The 21,952-nt window shown below is 31.2% G+C and overlaps 3 protein-coding genes across 3 annotated transcripts; 2 read left to right on the plus strand and 1 right to left on the minus strand.

The window, feature by feature from the left end:
* The first annotated feature begins 8,337 nt into the window (after positions 1 to 8,337).
* LOC107937705 (UDP-glycosyltransferase 91C1) lies at positions 8,338 to 9,342 on the plus strand. The gene has a single exon (XM_016870659.2). It carries the CDS (start codon positions 8,338 to 8,340, stop codon positions 9,340 to 9,342), a length of 1,005 nt encoding a protein of 334 aa, XP_016726148.1.
* Positions 9,343 to 14,787: 5,445 nt separating this feature from the next.
* On the plus strand, positions 14,788 to 16,451 carry LOC107937712 (UDP-glycosyltransferase 91C1-like). Its single transcript, XM_016870667.2, has one exon. The coding sequence runs from the start codon at positions 14,865 to 14,867 to the stop codon at positions 16,269 to 16,271; it is 1,407 nt and encodes a 468-aa protein (XP_016726156.1). The 5' UTR covers positions 14,788 to 14,864; the 3' UTR covers positions 16,272 to 16,451.
* A 3,128-nt stretch (positions 16,452 to 19,579) lies between these two features.
* LOC121229184 (uncharacterized) lies at positions 19,580 to 20,919 on the minus strand. The gene is made up of 2 exons (XM_041112651.1): positions 20,045 to 20,919; positions 19,580 to 19,916 (listed from the first exon to the last, which is right to left on the minus strand). Exons 1-2 carry the CDS (start codon positions 20,917 to 20,919, stop codon positions 19,580 to 19,582), a joined length of 1,212 nt encoding a protein of 403 aa, XP_040968585.1.
* Positions 20,920 to 21,952: the final 1,033 nt, after the last annotated feature.

Here is a 21,952-nt window from a genome sequence, read left to right on the forward strand (position 1 = left end):
CTGATCTTGAGCTAAATTAATAATTTCATTCAATTTTGTAATTTAAATAATAAAATAATCCATTTCATGCAAATTGGTCATTTCTAACTTTTTTTTACAAAATTGCCCATAAAATTTTACTTTTATTCAATTTAGTCCATGAGCCTAAAACATACAAATTAGCCATGCTAGCTGAATATTCATACATATTTTCCTCCTACTCCTCTCCATTCCACATCCTTAATTTATATAACATGCAACAAGTAACATTATCAATAATTTCACTATTTACTTATGTATATTCAAAACTGTCCATTTGCGTCATAGTCACTAAATTATTTATATCTTAAGCTACAGAACTCAAAATTAAGATCCGCTAATTTTACCTAAAACTAGACTTACTTATCTTATTACCATAAAATTTTCATGATTTTTGGTTTAGCCAATAAGTACAATTTATTCTTTAAAATTGCCCCTATTCTGCTGTCTGACAGTTTCGACCCTTCTTCACTAAGAATTAATTATCTCATTGTACGATATTTGAATGATGTTCCCGCTTATTTCTATTGAAAATAGACTCTTTAAGGATTTTAAACATATAAATTTAATCCCTTAATTATTTTTCTCCAATTTTTTATGATTTTCCAAAGTCAGAAAAGGGGAACCCGAAATCATTCTGACATTGTCTCACAAAACTTATTATATCTCATGATTTACAATTTCATTTCTTACACCGTTTCTTCTATAAGAAACTAGACTCAATAAGCTTTAATTTAATATTTTATTCACCCTCTAATTAGATTTATACAATTTTTGGAGATTTTTCAAAGTTAAACTATTGCTGCTGTCCAAAACTGTTTTAGTGCAAAATGTTGATTTTCATTTTGCCCCAAATTTCACAGTTCATACAATTCAGTCCTTATTTAATTAACCCCTCAATTAAACTAATTTTCTCAATTAATAATTTTCCTAGACATTATAAGTTATTTCATAACTATTGAAATTCAGAATTTTCACATAAAACTCTAACTTTAAACTCTTTTACAATTTAAGTCCCAAACATTCACTTTCTATTCAATTCTTTCAATAAAATCAGCATATAAACAATTTAAAGCTCTAATTCTATGTCAAATCATCATATACTTCCAGCACATATACATAGAAACTTTCAATTTCTTTCATAGAATCAAGAACTAATGAATTCAACAAATGGACCTAGTTGTAAAAGTCACAAAAACACAAAAATTTCAAGAAATAATCAAGAATTGAACTTACTTGAAGTAAAAATATGAAAAACCAGCTTAAGGGAACTATTCCGTGGTGTTTTTGCTGATGAGAATGCAGAAAAATAAAGAGAAATCTAGATAATTCCACTTTAGTCCTAGCTTTATTAAGTAAATTTTACAATTTTCTAATTTTGCCCTTATTTTCTTGGTGATTTAATGCTCTTGCCGTCCAGCCCAAATATACCTTGGGCCTATTTTCCTTTTAAACCCTCTTTCTTTTATCATTTAAGCTATTTAATCATTTCCCACAATTTTATATTTGATACAATTTAGTCTTTTTTGTTCAATTAGCTATCAGTACTTTAAAATTTCTGGACGAAACTTTAAAACTTACTTATTAACACTTCATAAATATTTATAAAAATATTTATGGCTCGATTTAAAATTCCCGAGGTCTCGATACCTCGTTTTCAATTCTAATTATTTTAATATATATATTTTTAGTACATTTCACTATTTCAAAAATTTTCCTAACTTCACATTTAACTTATACTCACTAAATTAATAATATTTCCTACTCATTTTTCAAATTTAGTGATCTCGAATTACTGTTTTGACACCACTGAAAATTAGACTGTTACAGGATGACTAAAAGTGATAAAACCATAGAAGTACAAAATGAGTGATGAGATTGATAGGAATAACTACCATTTGTTTGGAGTGATGATAATTAGATATTTTTGTTTAATTAAATATATAAAAAAAGAGAGAAGAAAGTGAAAAGATATTTCTAATAGAAAGATGTAGAAAAAGGAAGAAAAGTCAACACCATCATATTTTCTATCTTCTCTCTCACGTCTTTCACTCTCCATTTCCACCAAATTTTCTTTTCTTTCATTTTGGTCCATTTTCCTCCATTTTCAACCCTTTCAAGTTTTAAACTTCAAATTTTCTTCATAAATTTTTGGTGAAATCAAGAGAACAACTTCATGACTAGCTAAGTTTCATGTGAAGTTAGCTAAAGTTCATAGTTAAGGAAAGAGTAAAGAAGAGTTAGGGATTTTGAGTAAGGTTAAAGTAAGAATGATAAAGTTTTCTTGTAGATTTTCATATTTATCTCATCAAAATGCATGGAAATATTATGTGATTTTTGTTTAAATACTAAATGTCGTATATATGTTGTGTTAATGAAGAGAATGTTAAGAGGAGTGAACATCAAGTTGATAAAGGCAGAGAAATAGCAAATGAGTGAAGGAAGAATGAAGAATTTTATTTCAATCAATTTTGTTGTAAGCGTATCAAGAATTTTACTTTACTTAATTTAAACCCTAAATGAAAATATGATAAATTGGTTTAGTAACATTCATGAGATATGTTTGTAGTTGAAAATGATGATATGTATTTTGGAAATTATTTGAAAGTAAAAGGGTATTCCTATAATAAATTGAAAAGTGTATGTGTATTGAAATTAGAGAAAATGACTAAATTGCAAATAGTATAAAATTTTGATAGGTGAAATAGATATTAGGAGTAATTAAGTGAAATGTTGAATGTTGACAAAATAGATGTCAAGTGAAATTTGATGAATGGTTGATTCTATATAAAATTTTAATTATTTTCTTTGTTGAGAAAATGTAAATAAATTGTATAGTTTAAATGTCCAAGTAGACAAAATAAGAACTAGTAGGATATAAATGGTATGTCATTAGGAAAATTTTCATGCATGTAAGTGATAGCGGCATTATGGTACAAGTGATAGCGGTACTACGGTGCAAGTGTTGTGGCACTTCAGTGCAAAATGACATTTGCCCATCCATGCAAATAATAGTGACACTTTGGTGCAAATTATTGACATTTTTGCGCATAGTCTACATGTTCTATTAAGTTTACATTTGGGCAATAAAATTACAAGGCAAGTGAACTTAAAAAATGTCATTGGTAAGTAGCTTGTAACTTGTTGAATTAGTACCTTACTATAGTTATTATTGAAACAATTTTGTTTATGATGATAGTGATTCATGAAAGTTATATATATGTTTATATATGTGTATTTGTAATGAATTGATTTTAAATGCAAAGTTTTATTTTTAATTTGTTTACTAAGCTCTTGTGAGTTTAATGCGTTTTTTCCAAACACGTAGGTGAAGATCATTTTGAAGTTTTAGAATGAAGATCATCTCCAACTCATCTCATCACAAATCAAACTTGGAAGACAGTATGAATCTAAAATTTTGGGCATTAGTTTTTGGCATGTACCTAGGAATATGATAGAAATGTTCATGGATGAACTCAATGAAAGCTTTGGTGCTTTTGGTCCACTTTATAAATCTTGAAATTTGGATTTGTATGCTTTGGAATTGAGTTGAATTAGGTGATATTTAAGGTTGAAAATTGACATGTTCAAATGGTTTGTTGGTTGATATAGATGCTGTTCTAAGTGATAGGGTGAATCAATTTGCTTAAGTTTTAAGGTGGCAGGATTGAGGTCATGACTTTGTACCATCGTAAGGTCGCGACGTGGAATCTATGAGTCTTGACAAGCATTTAAAAGTTTTAACTTTACAATTTGGTCCCTAAATGACATTCTATCATCTTGGGAGCTTTTATAAGCTCATTTTGAGCTTGGATAAGTGCTTGAATCATATTTTAAGCTTAACAACTTTAAAAATAATTAAATTGATTTGGAGTGATCGTAGTTGCTTCGTCAACAAATGTGACATCCCGGTATCTTGACTCGACCATCAAGTCGAGCAAGGGGCATTACATTCTTTCCATTCTTCTTTTGGGGTTTCTATTTTTTAGATAAAGGAGAGGGAAGGTTTTGTGTATTAGTTTCAATTACTAGGGGAAGCTATGGGAATCGAGGGAATATGAAAAAAGAAAGTAGGAAGAGTTGAAAGAGGACTTTTTTTCAAAATTTATTATTAAGATAATTTGCTTTTCAATTGCATAAGAATAAATTCAAAATTAATTGGATAATGAGCTTCTAATCTATTGGTAATTAATATTAAGTTTCAATTTTTTTAAATTTTTCTATAATTTTTTTTAAAATTTAATAATAAAAGAAAAGAAAAAAATTAAGGTCAAATTGACAAAAGTTGTAAAGGTTAAGGGGTTAAATTTGTGATTATACCTAACTTTTAACGGAGTTAACTGAAAAGTTAACGAAGGGATTGGAAATGAAAAATCAAAAAATAAAGGAATAAATTTTGAACAAATAAAAGTAGAAATACTAAATCTATATAGATCAATAAGTATAGGGACTATCTTTAAAATTTAACCTAATATGTAGTTATATGTAGAGTCAAGATAGCTAACAACGAACAGTGTGACGGATCGGTACCTTCTCAATTTTCTCTAGAGGAAAACCAAGATGAAAAGTGTGCACTCGTTCTGGTATTGTTTAAAAACCTTTAATTGATAAGCTAAACTCCACCTAGTTACTAGGTATATTTTTTCTCACTCAATTATTAAAAAGTTATAAATTTATTAATTGATTATTTAATTTTTTTCCATTAGCAATTAAATGGCTAATGGAAGATGACGTGATAGTTTTAAATTGACATAATAGTAAATTTTAACTCTCAATCCTTAACATTTATATATTATGTAAATTTAGTCTTGATTCTAAAAAAATTTAACCCTCAATATTTACAAATTGTGTAATTTGACTTTTTTTTTTACTTTTCAACTAAAACGCTAAAAAAATCCAAGATAATAATTTTTATATTTTCTCATTTTTTAAAAATTAACTCTCAATGTCACAACTAAAAGTAAAATACACAATGTGTAAATATTGAGGGTTAATTTTTTTAGAATCAAAATTAAATTGACACAATGTATAAATGGTGAATGTTAAAGTTGCTATTATGCAATTTTAAAAACTGTCAATTTATTTTTCCGTTACTAATTTAATGGGTGGTGACCATGAAAAAGAAGTTCAAATAGTTTGGTGACAAAAAAAAAGTTAAATAATTATTTTATTTTATAATTTTTTAAAATTAAATGATAAAAAGAAAATACTAATAATTATAGTTTAGCTAAATGATTATTGCCAATTACTGCTTTTTCTAATTTGTAGCGTTTACCTTGTCGTGAGCAAATTCATCATATGGCTGTAGCTAGTGACTATGATACACTGTGGACGTATGTTATGATTTGCTGGAAAATTTTTGTACATTGAGAATAGATTTTATGTCTTCCAAATTTTATCTATATACAGTGCCGGTGCAGGGACTTCTTAAACCATTGGATTGTTGCCAATACATTACTATGCTTGGCACTGAATAGGATGCCTTTGGCTGCTACATTCTTTAATGGGGTAGAGGACATGATCTTCCAAGGAAGCTGAAGCAGTAATTTTTGGGTTAGGTTAGAATTTTATTTTTTAGGTCGGAATTAAATTGTATTTTTTTATAATAGTAAAAATATAATTTCATAATTTTAATAGTTTATATTTTTATAATTTATCATTTTATTAGTTTCTATTTTTATATTTTTTAAGTGATTAAATTAAATTTTTATTTTTTTAAAAGAATTAAAATATAATTTTATTATTAATAATTTAAAATTTTATAAATTATAAAAAAAATCTAAATAAAATATTTTTCGTTTCGAGTGCCAGGCCGCTGTCACCCCGACTTAACCACTGGGTACATGAGCAACAATTCTTGTAAGTAAAAATGGAGAGTGATTAGCTTCTTTTAATTAGATATTTTACCAGTTAAAAGTCGTATAATATTAAACTTGGGGTATTTGATTGATTATATCAAATCTTTCTGCCCAAAGATTCAAGCTATTGAAAGTAGGTAACCAATCCTCTCATTTTTTTTTAGCTTGATATGCTTTACTTAGGAGTGATAATGATGCTATTTAGTGGCATGATATGTCCATTATTTCTTATGTATCGATCATATATTTTATAAATGATAAATTTGGATGCATTTTTTTTAATTGTCATTTGCTATTTAATGATTTTTTTTAATATTAGGCACATGTATTTTTCATTTTTTTTGAAAAAAATATTAGTAAATATTTTCTAATTAAATCAAAGACAATTAAAAATAATAATCTTAATTCTTAAAATTTAAAATTTAATTTTCGTAAAGTAAGTAAATTGCTTAAAAATAAGCAAATAACAAAAATTGAAGACTTGGGGGAGTAGGGGAATATTAAACCTTAATTCTCCCATGTTGTAAACAAGATCTTGTTGAGGACCTCACCCGTGGCTAGAACAGAGTCTCGCCAACCAGCCCGGTCTGAAGGTCTGCCCAAAATGTGGAAGGGTTTGAATTAAAATATAAGCCCAAAAAATAGACTTTGACAAAAAAATAAGGCTTGTTTAAAAAATGAGTCTGGCCTCGAATAAGGTATTTTTGGTCCAAGCCTGGTCCGAATTCACTAAAGGACAAAAAAATATTATTTTTTTATTTTTTAATATTATTTTCTTGTTGTTTTCTCCTTATTTTGCTACCATTTTACTATTATGTTACTACTATTTTGTTGTTATTGTTTGAATATTGTATAAAACTTATTTTATTGTTAATTTTGTTATTATTTTAAAGACATTTGTTAATTTTGTTATTATTTTAGAAGCATTTGCTTGTTAAGTTGCATCTATCTTAGTATTATTTAAGTATACATATTTTTTAAAATTTATTTTCAATTTGTTGGGAAATATTTATTGTGATATTTTTAGTATTTTTATGTATCATATATATTTTAAAATTATATAAAAATAATATAAAAATTAATATGATCGGGCTAGGTCAGACTTAAATTTTAACATTTTTATTCGAGTCAAGCTTAGATAAAATTTTAACCACATTTTTTAAACCAAACCTAAATTTTTAGTTAAACCTAACCTTACTCATGCACGCCTCTACCAGTCTCCCACTTGGGTTATAAAGCCATATCTTAGCTCAGCTTGAAAAATTATTTCACCAACCATTCCATTATAAAGTATAAACAAAATACCACACTACACACGTATATATAAATTATATACCTCAATTAAACAGATAAATTATTTAAAACGCAATTATTTTAATAAAACCATTTCACATGGCATCTTTTATATGCATTAAACATCAATTATTTTCACAAAACCCCAATTATTGAAGAACCAACGACTCCTCTAACCAAAAAGCAAAACAAGGTCTCTGGCAAAATAGTCTGGATTTCTTCTAGACATGGATTACTCCAACAGCAAAAAACAGCTTCATATTGCAATATTCCCATTCAATCAAATCTAAATAAAATTGAACAGTCATTTTAAAAATAGAGTAGAAATTTCTAATAAAATATTACTATGCATTAAATTTAATATTCAGAAGAACTAAATTGTTAGGAATAACAAGTAACAAGATTTTGAAGAATACAAGAAGTAGGGCAATATTGAAGCTTAATTGTTTCATCAGCTTCTAACTCAAGTATCTCTGAACAGTATCTTCAGTCATGGTCCATATTGGTAATAAAGCCAACGACCGCCATAGCTGACGAACAACTATAAACAATAAAAACAAAAAGAAACTTTTAAAATCAAGACAGCACTGGAAGGAATAAAAATTATAATTTAATTTCCGCCCTAAAAAATATTTCTCGTTTCGCCCACTCAAGTTCCATGCATTGGATTGGACAGCCATTTCCTAATAAATGAAGCCAACGACTCCACCACTCCAATCTCCGCCCTAAACAAAAAAGCAAAACAAGATCTCTGGCAAAATAGTTTGAATTTCTCCTACTCATGGATTACTCCAGCAGCAGAAAACAGCTTCATATAGCAATGTTCCCATAGCTAGCTTACGGTCACATCGCCCCATATCTCCAAGTCGCCAAGTTCTTAGCTCAAAAGAATCACCATATCTACTATGTCTCCACCCCAAAAAACATTAGCCGCCTCCCTCAACTTCCTCCAACTCTCTGCTCCAACATTACCTTTATACCTCTTTCTTTGCCTCATGTTGATGGCCTGCCACCTGGAGTTGAGTCCACCTCCGAGTTGCCCATTCACAAAGTTCCTTACCTCAAAAAATCATTTGATAAACTTGAAACACAGTTGACTGAGTTCCTTGAAAGGTCGCCGCAAATTAAATTGATTATTCACGATTTTGCTCCGTATTGGTTACCGCCTATGGCGAATCAACTCCGCATCAACTTAGTTTGCTTCTCCATTTTTAATGCTTCATCGAACGCTTTCTTAGGCTCTACATCAGAAATGCTCGGTGGAAGTAGAAAATCACCTGAAGATTTCACGGTGGTTCCGACGTGGATGGATTATCCTAATAACATAGCTTTTAAGCTCCATGAAACGTTGAGTCACAAAGAGTGCGAGGATATTGTATCCGATGTTGAACGTTATGCGACAGTGCTTTTAAATTGCAAAATTCTGACCTTGAGAACTTGCTATGAATTCGAACCTGAGGCGCTTCGTGTGCTTAGTAAGATACACCAGAAACCAATTGTTCCACTTGGGTTGTTGCCACCATCACTGTCGAACATAGAAGATAAAGGAGATGAGAATTGGAAAGCATTGAAGAAATGGCTTGATAGTAAGCAAGAGAAGTCGGTTTTCTACGTTGCACTCGGTAGCGAGGTGAGTCTAAGTCAACAGTCCATGCACGAGTTGGCATTTGGGATAGAGAAGTCCGGGTTACCATTTATTTGGGTTGTGAGGAAACCCCCTTTAGTTGAAGAACAGTTTGCAGAGGTCATGATCCCCCCCGAGTTTGAAGAACGAGTTTCAAAACGGGGTATGGTTTTACGAGGCTGGGCACCTCAACTTAGGATCTTGGCTCACTCATCAGTTGGTGGTTTCTTGACTCACTGCGGGTGGAGTTCCGTAATTGAGTCTCTTGGATTAGGTAAACCTCTGATATTGTTTCCCGGTGGAAGTGCAGATCTTGGGTTGATTGCTAGGTTGATGCATTGGAAAAAGGTTGGATTCGAAATAGAAAGAAACGATGTTGATGGATCATTTAAGAGCGACTTGGTGGCCACGTGTATTAAGCGAGTCATGGTGGATCCCGAAGGTGAGCAACTCAGAGCTAACGCACTTGCAATGAAGGAGATTTTTGGCAATGTAGAGTTAAGTAACAAGTGCTTGGACGAGTTTACTCAGTTAATTGAAAATATTTAAATTTTGATTTGTATGAGGTTCCATGTGTCATATGTTTTGGGGGAAAAACCTTTGGTTGAAGGATCTTGTAATAGTAACCATGTATGTTTTTGTTTGGAATTAGTATTATTTCGTTTAAAAGATTGAAGTATTTATACTATTCATCCTGGCTATCTTGAAAATCAAAGAAAACTATAAGACTTTCTTTGTAATATTCTTGTTACCTTTGAGATGTAAATAATGTCAATTCAAGTTGAAATGTATTAAAAATTTCGATGCAGGTAAAATAATAATAATTATTATTAGTGCAGAGGATAGTGGATAGTATAGGAAATTTAAAAAATGGACTAAATCATATAAGAGTGAAAAGTGATGGGGCAAATGTGTGAAAAATAAGAATAAGAAATGACTAGATTAAATGGATGGAAAATAGGGAGAGGACTAAAAGTGTAATAATACCATGAAGGTCTTGGATTGATTGTTAGGTCGATGCATTGGAAAAATGTTGGATTCGAAATAGAAAGAAATGATGGATCATTTAAGAGCGACTTGCTGTAGGAACGAAAATTTTAAGTTAAATTTTATAATTTATCCTTTATTTTTATATTTATATTTTAAGTAATTTAATTTTTTTCTTTTATTTTCTTTTAATATTTTTGTTCATTCTCTTTTACTTCTCACTTTGTTTTTCTCTAATTTTCATTTCTTTTAATCTAGTTTTTTATTATTTATATTTTTCATTTGTTAAAACATGTCTACAAGATAGGGACTAGTTTTAATAAATGGAAAATATAGAAAAACTATGTTAAAAGAAATAGAGAAGGCGGAAAATAGGGGGAGAAGCAGAAGAGAATGAAAATAAAGAAAAATAAAAAGAAAGTTAAAAGAACATAAAAAAAAAGTTTAAATTACTCAAAATAACTAAATATAGGGATCGATTGTATAAAATAACTTAAAATTTTTGTTTGAAATAATGATTTAACGTGTTATCGTTATACTGTTAACAATAATTAACAGCTCAGTGACTAAAATGTTACAATGCAAAAACGTAAGTGACTAAAATATAACATTTTAAATATAAGTGACTAAAACATAACATTTTAAATAAAAGTGACTATTTTAATTGTTTAACTTTAAACTTTTTAATATATAATTACATATATAGTCGAGGTTGCAAGCTAGGGTGATGGCTCGATACCTTCTCAACTTGTATAGGGAAACCGAAGAGAATAAACTATTATGGAGGATGATGTGCACTTGTTCAGGTATTAGTCAAGAAACTTCAAGGGATAATCGTTAATTACTGCTATTTCTAGTTTGCAGTGTTACTCTTGTTGTAAGTTAATTCGTCATATATGGGTCTAGCTGGTGGCTGTGATATGCTGGAAAATTTTGGTAAATTGAGAATAGATTTTATCATGTAAATATGGCTTCTAGATTTTACCTATGTACAGCGTTGGTGCAACGACTTCTTAAACCATTGGATTACTACTGCCCATACATTCCCATGCTCGACACTTAATAGAATGCCTTTGAGGTAATCTTGCGAGAAGATGAGGGTAATTTTTAAGCGGGCAAAGACGTGGAAATTTGATGAGTAGAGGTTGTTCTCTATCTCTATTAATAATATCATTTTTAATGTTAAAATTTATTTTTAAAATTAAATAATATTACCTATAAATGTTGAGTGTAATAATAACGTATATTAGACTCTCAAATAGAGAATGCAAGTTTAAACTTAATAAATAGTATTATTGAAAAGAACAATTATTAATCTGAACAAAAATCATACAATGAGGATAAAAAATACCAAAAAAAAATTGTATATTGTTAAACTTGTATTTACTTAATGATATCAAATTCCTTTTGCCAGAAAGTTTCAAGCTATTGGAGTAGGTATTCAACTCTCTCATTTTCTAGCTTGGTATGCTTTACTTAATGGTGATAATGTTGCTAACTGGTGACGTGATTCGAACAACAGTGTCATAATTGGCATAAGAACCTGTGTTAGCCTGAAAGTATTGCATCCTATTCTATATACATTTCAATCGATACATCACCAACTCAACATATTTTTATTTCCCTACTAATTTTGTGAAAAGAGACACCTAACTAACATATCTTTATTTCCCTACCAATTTCGCGAAAAAAGACACCCAATTAACGAAATGTACACATTATCGATAATTGCAATCTGCATACTCAATCATACTCTCTATTTTTCAAATTTCTCCTCTTGTTTGTGATACACCCCCAAAATATTTAAAAAAAAAATTCAAACCACTTATGATGGTGTTTATGGGTCAAATTGAGCAAGGCTTAAGCATAATATTAATAAATTTTATGTTCGATTAAGCCCAATATAATTCATAATATAAGCTTAAAATTTTACCCAAATTTATTTTAGTCTTGTCAATATTAAATTTTAAAATCATTTTTAAAAATATTTAATTATTTATATATTTTCTTTTTGACAACTTAACATTTTTTAATATATTTTCACTATATTATTACAATTTAACTTTTATGTGTTATAAATTATATAATACGCAAAAATAATATAATATTATATATTACTTACTTAGGAACGAATGAGTTAGATTGAACTCCAACGTTAAATAATTGAGTTTGAGCTTAGCTCATATTTTAAACGAATCTAATATATTGTCTTAACTTATTTTTGGGAATAATATTTTTTGTCCAAAACATTCAAATTCAAACAAACCTTTAAATTGAAAAGCAAGTGCAAAATAAATCAACCCAAATCTTCCATCTTCCAATTAAAGCAATAGTTTCAATGGCGATACGCCCCAAGCCCCAACTTGTTAAATAATAAAAACATATATGACTTGTTTGGTTACTTGTATAATAACATGAGAAAATAATTTATTTATTATACATATATATTACAATAGTTGAACATAAAGTAAAAAAATAATTAGTAAAAAATTAAATATAAAATTAGAAAAATAAATAATAACTCTTATAAAAAAAATAAAAGCTCTTAAAAAAGCAAACTCTTTTCCTCCTCTTTACTAAAAATGAATAATAAAAGTGACTAAATATTACCAATTAAAATAATTTATTACTAACATATATATTAAAACATGTATAAAAAATAACACTATGTAGCAATAAAAATATTGATAAACATATAAAAATGTACCAAACAAAACAAAAAATAAACGCCATAATTTTTTAAAAAAATCTCCTACCATTTTTTTTTCTCATTTTTCTCTCCTCTTTCTTGTTCTTTTTGGATCCTTTCCAGCTCCTACTCCTCTTAGACGGCTAACTCAATCGAAAAGGGGGAAAAAAATTAAAAATCTCAATTTTCATATTACCCTCGAAATCATCTATTATTCATTGGTTTATAGGTCGCATAAGCAACCTCTTACAATTTTAAGTTAAGCATTAATCCAACTGCTTTGAGACAGATTTATATTTTAAGTATGGATTCGCAACTTTTATTATTATTTAAGTTTGGCTAAATTTAATTAGTGATACAAATACAAATACAGGACAAGAGGAAAGTATCTTTCCCATCCTTAATTTAAGTGTTGTTTTATAGGAGCTGATGACTAGACATTGATGAAAGATTCAATGTATCGAATAAATAATAAATCAAATTTATCAAATATAATATAAATATACGAATGTATCGAAATTTAAATAACTATTTAATATTTTTAAAATTATATAAATATAATTAAAATATGATATAAAAATTGTATGGATCAAAAGTTACAACGAATAGTAGTAAGAAGAAAAGTAATGATTCAAGTTACAATCAGTAACATATTTATTAATTAAATAAATTCTCAGTTGATCAAATAATTGAGGGGCAATTATGAAAAACCAAAGTAGCTTTAGAGGGCAACTTTCTTCTCCTATATAATATTGGTGACAAGTTTTGTGTATTTTGTTTTCTTTTATGATAAGAGTTATTTTTCATGTTATAAGTAAATTTAAGTTATTATTTTGTGAATTTTTTTTATAAAATGTTAGAGTTGTTAATTTATTTTTTTTTAGAAATAATTTTATGGAACAGTGAAGTCACATTAGCTCTATCTTTTTTTCAATAATTTAATGTCAAATTAATTTTTTAATCATGAATTTCAATATTTTCACAATAAAAAAAATTAAATTTAAATAAAAATCCTAAAATTTAAAATAAAATTACGATTAAATTATTAGAAATGAATAATATCAATATTTCATACAACCCTTTCTCATATATAATAAAATAAATTTATTTATTCTTATTATTTTACTTTAAAACCTATCATCACGTTATTGAGATATTTTACATAAATGATTTCTCGTATTAATTCAATTTTAAATGTTTTAGAAAATTACAAATTTTTATTTATCCAAACAACCAACTAAACTACCGCATCAAATAATGTCAACATGAAAAAACAGTATAGTTATGTAGACAGCAAATAAAATTCAGCTTGAGAAAATTTGTATCTGGATTTAATTCTCAGTTACTACAAAGGCTCTAGTATAGGGACTAAAAGTATTTGACAGCCTCTCTATTACTATTAAACCGAATTAATTTAATCTCGAATTAAATAATATTAAATTATTATTTAAAATTTGAGGTAATAACATCTTTATTTTAATCTATATTTATTTTTTCTATTAATTGAAATAATGTATTCATTCTTTGTTTTTATAAGTGAAGTTTAACATAAATTGAAATAATATCACTTAACTTGATTAAGTTAATTTATTATATTATTAGTATGGTTTTTAACTAACGTATTATGTTGGGTTAATAATTTTTAGATTAAATATTTAAAATTTAAATGTTACTATATTTTAAGTTTTTTACTTTTTATATATTTAGAATTTTGTCTCTTTTTTTTTCGAATTTAAAAATTCAACTCTAGTTATTAGCAACGTTAAAATTTTTCTGTTAAATTTGTTGGTGTAACATTTAATTTTTAAAAAAAAAAAACAAACTACTCACTTGATATTCATGTCTAAAAATGACATTGTAATGGACTTAAATTTAATAAAAATTTTAATGATGTTAATAATTCTTTAAAGTTACATCCGCAGTTTAATTAGAAAAAAATATTTAGACTAGATAATAGTATTATAAATGTCGAGGTATCAAATTATGTCAAAAATTAAAATATAAAAAATAAATTTCAAATTTGAGTATATATAAGGACTGTAATTGAAATTTGACCCTTTATATATATAAAAAGTAGAGGGACCAGGATTGAAACTTAACCATTTTTGTTAATAATGTAAAAAGAAAAAAAGGAAAAAAAAAAGAGCAACGACAGTGTCAGAGAAGGAAGGCCCTAAGTCCTTCCTTTTATATATATTAGTATAGATATGTGCACGTCGGTTTCCAACATCTCTTAGCCGCCCATTCATTCAATTTTAACTCTACTCATGGGCATAATAAAAAAGAAAAAGGAAGAGAACTATTTGATAGAGACAACCGCCTACAAGAACTAAGGCTTCCATTCGATTATGAACAAAACATATCGAGTCTGAAACATCTGCATCAACAAAACACCATGGACAGAATAAAAAAGCTTCACATAGCGATGTTCCCTTGGCTAGCTTATGGTCATACAATGCCATTTCTCGAGGTTTCCAAATTCTTAGCTCAAAACGGTCATCGTATATCCTATATTTCCACCCCTAAAAACATTAGTCGCCTCCCTAAACTTCCCCCACATCTGTCATCTAACATAACTTTTGTCGAGTTTTCTCTTCCCCAGGTTGATGGCTTACCACCGGGAGTTGAGTCCACTGCTGAGGTACCTATCGAAAATGTCCCTTACCTTAAAAACGCATATGACAAGCTCCAAGGCCCTTTAACTGAATTCCTCAAAAACTCAAACGTCAATTGGATAATCCATGACTTTGAGCCTTACTGGTTACCTGGAGTTGCTGCTCCACTCGGCATCAATTTGGTTTTATTCTGCTTATTCAATGCCACTGCCCTAGCTTTCTTGGGTCCACCATCAGCTTTGCTTGGTGAGTTCCGGAAACGGCCAGAAGAATTCACAGTGGTCCCTGAGTGGATAGATTATCCTTGCAACATAGCTTTGAAGCACCACGAGATAGTGAACCATATAAAATGCATGGACGATGTATCTGATTTCCAACGGATGGGACAATTGATTCAAGGCTCCCAATTTGTAACTACTCGCGCGTGCTTCGAGTTCGAACCAGACGAGATTAAATTGCTTATTAAACTTTACCAAAAGCCTGTTGTTCCTGTAGGGTTGCTGCCTCCATCACTGCCATCAAACGAGGACAAAAGAGATGATAAATGGGAAGCTACAAAAAGCTGGCTTGATAGCAAAGGAGAGAAGTCAGTTTTCTATATCGCCCTTGGCAGTGAAGTGAATCTGAGTGAAGAGTCCATGCGGCAGTTGGCATTCGGGATAGAGAAATCCAATTTGCCCTTTATTTGGGCAGTAAGGAAACGCCCAATGGATGAAGGGCTAATCGATAACATAATCCCTCCAGGGTTCGAAGAACGAGTTTCAAACAGGGGCCTGGTTTTGAGGGATTGGGCACCTCAGTTACGGATATTAGCCCACTCTTCTGTCGGGGGTTTCTTAACTCACTGTGGTTGGAGCTCAATAATCGAGGCACTCAAGTTTGGCCGAGCTTTGATAGTGTTTTCTGGGGCAAGTGCGGATCAGGGGTTGAACGCTAGGTTGCTGCATGGGAGAAAGGTTGGAATAGAAATAGAGAGAAATGTAATGGACGGTTCGTTTACAAGCGACTTGGTGGCTAAGACGATTAGGCAAGTGCTGGTGGAACCAGAAGGAGAGGCGATTAGGGCAAATGCGTGGGCAATGAAAGAGATTTTTGACAATGAAGAGTTAAGTAATAACTACTTGGATGGATTCACTCGGTTCATTGAAGAGTTTGCACCTTCAGCTTGCCGTACCCAGATTAGTTAAGTTATATATCGATGTTTCTTCACGCATAGCATCTAAACATTCTGCTTAATTTCATTAAATAATTATTGTATTCTATAAATTAAGGAGTATTAATCAAGTGTTGTTTGATGTTTTAGGAAAATAAATTACGACCCCACCCAATATTTTATCTATATTTAATCAGACAAATCATTAAAAATATGAAATAATTTAAATTTTGTCACAGGTCTAATATGGGAAAATAATTAACGCAGCTTAAAAAATAATATAGTCCAAATACAAATACATTAATGTATATATACATATATTAATTAAATCAGTGAACTTCTTTCCTGAGCATTTGAATTAATTTTGAATTTTAGAGGCGAGATTATTAAGAGGATTTTACTTGAATATCATTTTAACTCAAATATAACTATACTCAAACCATAAAATGCATAAAAATATCTATGGTTTATACAATAAAATATCAACAAAAGTCAAGTATAATTGTAAGATTCAAATGAAGAAAATGGAATAAAAAAAATAAAAATGCAGTTGCAGCAATACAAGAAAGAGTTTAAAGCTTTAACAGAGAAGAAACTGCAGAGAATAGTTTTTATTTGTATATGTATCTATTTCAGTTATTCAGTATTCAGCCCTTTAAATAGCTGAGTTACAACGTAGGTTGTTTCCAAAAATATCAATTCTGAGAATCAGAATACTAACAATTCCCTTCAAAATAGGGATATGCTCTAACTGTGAAACAAATTTATTGAATTTCAAATAAACAAGAAATCAAACTAACGTTCCTTAAGCAAATAACTAACACTCCTCCTTGGTTAAGGAACTGCAAACTCCAATTCTCTGCCTTAGATACTCGAACATGTTGGCTGGAAGTGACTTTGTAAATAAGTCTGCTAGTTGTTCTTCAAACTTGCAGTAAACCAAAGTAACTTCACCATTTTGTTGTACTTCCCTCAAGAAGTAAAGTTTGATGTTGAAATGCTTGGTCTTCCTATGGAACACTGGATTGTTTGAGATTGCAATAGCTGCTTGATTGTTAACAAAAATCTCAGTATCGTTTTTATGCTCCATATGCAAGTCACACATTATCTTTTTCAGCCATAACACTTGATTAGCTGCTGTAGTTGCTGCAATGAACTCTGCTTCTGCAGTGGATTGAGCTACAATCTCTTGTTTTTTTGAAGACCATGAGAAAATTCCAGAACCTAGGCTGAAACAATATCCTGACGTACTTTTCATATCATCAAAAGATCCAGCCCAGTCACTATCCGAGAACCCATACAACTTGAAGTTTTGGCACATCTCAAACTTGACACCGTAATCAACAGTACCTTTGATATACCTCAATATTCTTTTTGCTGCTCTCAAATGCATTTCACTAGCACAATGCATAAAACGAGATAAAATACTTACAGCAAACATGATGTCGGGCCTTGTTGCAGTGAGATACATTAGACATGCAATCAAGCTTCTATAGTATCCTTCATCAGCTTTATCGGCTCCATCTTCTTTCATCAGCTTCTCCTTTTGATTCATTGGTGTGCTCATGGCTTTACATTCATCCATTTGAAATTTCTTCAAAATTTCTTTTGCATATTTTTCCTGACATATCAGCACCTTGTTCTTACATTGCTTGATCTCTATTCCAAGGAAAAAAGTCATAAGACCAAGATCTGTCATTTCAAACACTTGCGTCATTTCTTGTTTAAATTTCTCAACCAGCCTTGTATTATTTCCTGTCACCAAAAGATCATCAACATATAGTGACACAATGAGAGTATCTACTTCTTTATGTTTCACATAAAGAGTGGATTCTGAGAAGCTTTTAACAAAGCCAAGACTTAACAAATGAGCATCGATCTTGCTGTACCAAGCTCTTGGAGCTTGTTTTAGGCCATAGAGAGCCTTTTTGAGCAGGTAAACTTTTTCTTCTTCGCCTTGCTTCACAAATCCCTCAGGTTGCTCCACGTATATTTCTTCTTGTAATTCGCCATTCAAAAACGCTGATTTGACATCTAATTGGAACACTTTCCAGCCTTTTTGTGCCGATATTGCAAGCAACAATCTGATCGTATCTAATCTTGCAACAGGAGCAAACGTATCAGAATAATCAACACCATAAATTTGAGCATACCTTTTAACGACGAGCCTTGCTTTGTATTTGTTGACGGAGCTGTCGGCATTAAGCTTTGTTCGGAACACCCATTTGACTCCAATAACTTTTCTCCCTTCAGGCTTTTCTACCAGCTCCCATGTCTCATTTTTGTTAATCATTGTCATCTCTTCCTCCATTGCTTTCCTCCATTTTGGATCTTTTAATGCATCATCATGGCTGGCTGGTTCGCAAACTGCCACATTGCATCTTTGATAGATATCTGAAAGTAGCCTTGTACCTCTAACTGGAGGATCATCTTCTAACTCATTCATCCATTCGTCGGTTGTTTCGAAAGCACCTTTCGGTTCTTGAGACATCTCCTTTTTCCGTGAAATCATCCAATCCCACTGCTCGTCCTCGTTGAAATGTACATCTCGGCTAATTGTCAATTTTCCGGTTTGAGGATGATAAACCTTGTAGGCTTTTGAAACTGAACTATATCCCACGAAGATGCCAGGAATTGCCTTCTTATCAAGTTTGTCACGTTTAACCTTTGGAACATGAACAAAACATATGCAGCCAAATACTTTAAGAAAGCTAAGTGAAGGTTTATAACCGTACCAAGCTTCGAATGGAGTCTTGTCTTCCAAAGCTTTGGTTGGAAGTCGGTTCTGTAAAAAAATTGCCGTGTTGGCTGCCTCTGCCCAAAATGTCTTTGGCAACTCTTTTCATGCAACATACATCTAGCCATCTCCATTACGGACCTGTTCCTTCTCTCGCTGACCCCATTTTGTTCCGGAGTGTATGAAGCAGTAAGCTGATGTTTAATGCCAGCTTCTTCGCAAAATAAATTGAATTCTGCCGAAGTATACTCCTTCCCGTTATCGGATCTCAACACCTTAATTTTGCAGCCACTTTGATTTTCTACCATTTTCTTGAACTTCCAAAACACACCAGCCACTTCTTGTAAAGATGGTGTTCTTTGTGGTCCAACAACATCAGTATGAATTAGTTGCAACTTTTGAGAACCTCTCCAAGTTGATTTCGGAAACGGCAGCCTATTTTGTTTACCGAATTGACAGGCGGCACAATTTGGATGATGATCATCAAGTTCTGGCATTCCTTTTATCATGTCTTTCTTCTTCATTTTCAGCATTCTTTGAAGATGACAGTGACCAAGCCTTTTGTGCCAAATTTTCGTAGTGCAAACTTTGTTGACGTAGGCTATTTACTCCTCCTCCGTTGGATCAAATGAGAAACTTTTACCCCTCATTTTAACCCGTAAAATCTCTTTTCCAACAACATCATAAATGCAGCAATAGGAATTTTCAAAGGATACTTTAAATCCTTTTTCTATAAGCTGGCCAACACTCAACAAATTTTTATCAATTTCAGGAACATAAAGTACATTTGAGATTGTTTTTGTACCTGAACTTGTTGTAAATGCCACGGTTCCCGACCCTTTTGCGGAAATATAGCCACCATTTCCAATTCTAACCTTCATGACTCTCGGCTTCAAATCCTTGAAGAGAGTTTTGTCTGGAGTCATATGGTTTGTACAACCACTGTCAATCAACCAGCTTTTAGTTGAAAAACTTTTAGTTGAAAAACATGCTGCGACAAATATCTGATCTTCCTCGTCTTGATCAGCCACATGGACTTCTTCAAGCTTCAACTTATTGCTTCTGCAAACCACGGCTTCATGTCCAAGTTGATTGCATTTGGTACATTTAGTATCTGGTCTCCACCAACATCTGAACGGTGGATGGCCTTTCTTTTCGCAGTGCTGACAAGGCGGATAGTCTTTCTTTGATTTTCTACCCTTACCTCGAGTGTGAGTGTTCGAAGAATTTCTGCAGATGTTACTTGTGTTTTTCTCTCAGTATTCTTCTTGTGCTTTCCTCCTTCCTGGTGCCTAGCTAGCAAAGCTCCTTCTACTATTTGTTCTTGCCTCATGAGTCTTCGCTGTTCTTGAGCTTGCAAAGAATTCATCAATTCTGCCAAACTGAGTTTAGACATATCTTTTGTATTTTCCAAGGTGGTTATTGAAGCTTCATATCTTTCAGGCACTGTTACAAGAATTTTTTCAACAATTCTAGAATCTGGAAATTTAGTGCCAAGTAACCTTACCTTGTTGGCAATTTCATACAATCTGTCTTGGTACTCTTTGATTGTTTCTGACTCGTTCATCCTTTGCAATTCAAACTCCCGTATTAAATTTAGGACCTGCATTCCTCGTATCCGGTCATTTCCTTCATATTCTTCTTTGAGATAGTCCCACACTTCTTTTGCTGATCGGAGAGTGAGAACTTTTGTGAAAACGTTTGTTGAAATAGCAGCAAACAGAGTTGATTTTGCCTTAGCTTTTCGGGTCTTCTTTTCCTTGTGAGTTTTGATTTGGACCATGGTAGGATTGTTCGGCAGCGGAGGTATTTCGTAATCCTCTTCCACGGCCTCCCAAAGATCCAAAGCCTCAAGGTAAGTCTCCATCTTTACTGCCCACAGATGATAATTCTGACCATCAAAAACAGGAGGAGCAATTTGAGAAAAGCTGGTTTCGGTCTCCATTTCACACACAGATCCCTTAAGAAAATAGCTCTGATACCAATTGTAAGATTCAAATGAAGAAAATGGAATAAAAAAATAAAAATGCAGTTGCAGCAATACAAGAAAGAGTTTAAAGCTTTAACAGAGAAGAAACTGCAGAGAATAGTTTTTATTTGTATATGTATCTATTTCAGTTATTCAGTATTCAGCCCTTTAAATAGCTGAGTTACAACGTAGGTTGTTTCCAAAAATATCAATTCTGAGAATCAGAATACTAACAATTCCCTTCAAAATAGGGATATGCTCTAACTGTGAAACAAATTTATTGAATTTCAAATAAACAAGAAATCAAACTAACGTTCCTTAAGCAAATAACTAACAATAATGATAAGATATATTATACTTTAAAAAAAGAATTACTTTTTAAATCTTGATTATAACATTATTAGAATTAAAAGTGATAATAGAAAAGAATTAATCTTTATAAAATTTATATCTTTTTACATCAATCTATAATATATTTATCTTAAATATTTAATTGACTGAATATCCTATATTTCCACCCCTAAGAACATTATCCGCCTCCCTAAACTTCCCCCACATCTGTCATCTAACATAAGTATTGTCGAGTTTTCCCTTCCCCAGGTTCAAGACTTACCTGCAGAAGTTGAATCCATATCTGAGCTACCAATCGACCAAATCCCCTCCCTTAAAAAGGCATATGACAATCTCCCAGACCCTTTAACCGAGTTCCTCAAAAACTCAAACGTCAACTGGATAATCCATGACTTTGCTCCTTACTGGTTACCTAGAGTTGCAACTCTACTCGGCATCAACTTAATTTTCTTCAGCACATTCAATGCCACTTCGTTTGTTTCCATGGGTCCACCATCAGCTTTGCTCGGTGATCTCCAGCAGCGGCCAGAAGACTTCAAAGCCGTTCCCGAGGACCCTTGTAATATAGCTATATATGAAGCTCCACGAGACAGTGAACTACCAACACTGCATGGACGATGTATCTGATTCCCAGCGGGTGGGACTATTGATTGAAGGT

This window comes from Gossypium hirsutum, chromosome A05 (genome assembly GCF_007990345.1).
Source record: "Gossypium hirsutum isolate 1008001.06 chromosome A05, Gossypium_hirsutum_v2.1, whole genome shotgun sequence".
NCBI classification, from domain to species: domain Eukaryota; kingdom Viridiplantae; phylum Streptophyta; class Magnoliopsida; order Malvales; family Malvaceae; genus Gossypium; species Gossypium hirsutum.

Excerpts from the sequence above, each read along its gene's own strand:
- LOC121229184 (XM_041112651.1), bottom strand. The coding sequence starts at position 20,919 with ATGGAGACCGAAACCAGCTTTTCTCAAATTGCTCCTCCTGTTTTTGAT. Across the intron at positions 19,917-20,044 it reads AACTTGGACATGAAGCCGTG|TGGTTGTACAAACCATATGA; the intron begins GTTTGCAGAAGC and ends GTTGATTGACAG.
- LOC107937712 (XM_016870667.2), top strand. The coding sequence starts at position 14,865 with ATGGACAGAATAAAAAAGCTTCACATAGCGATGTTCCCTTGGCTAGCT.
- LOC107937705 (XM_016870659.2), top strand. The coding sequence starts at position 8,338 with ATGGCGAATCAACTCCGCATCAACTTAGTTTGCTTCTCCATTTTTAAT.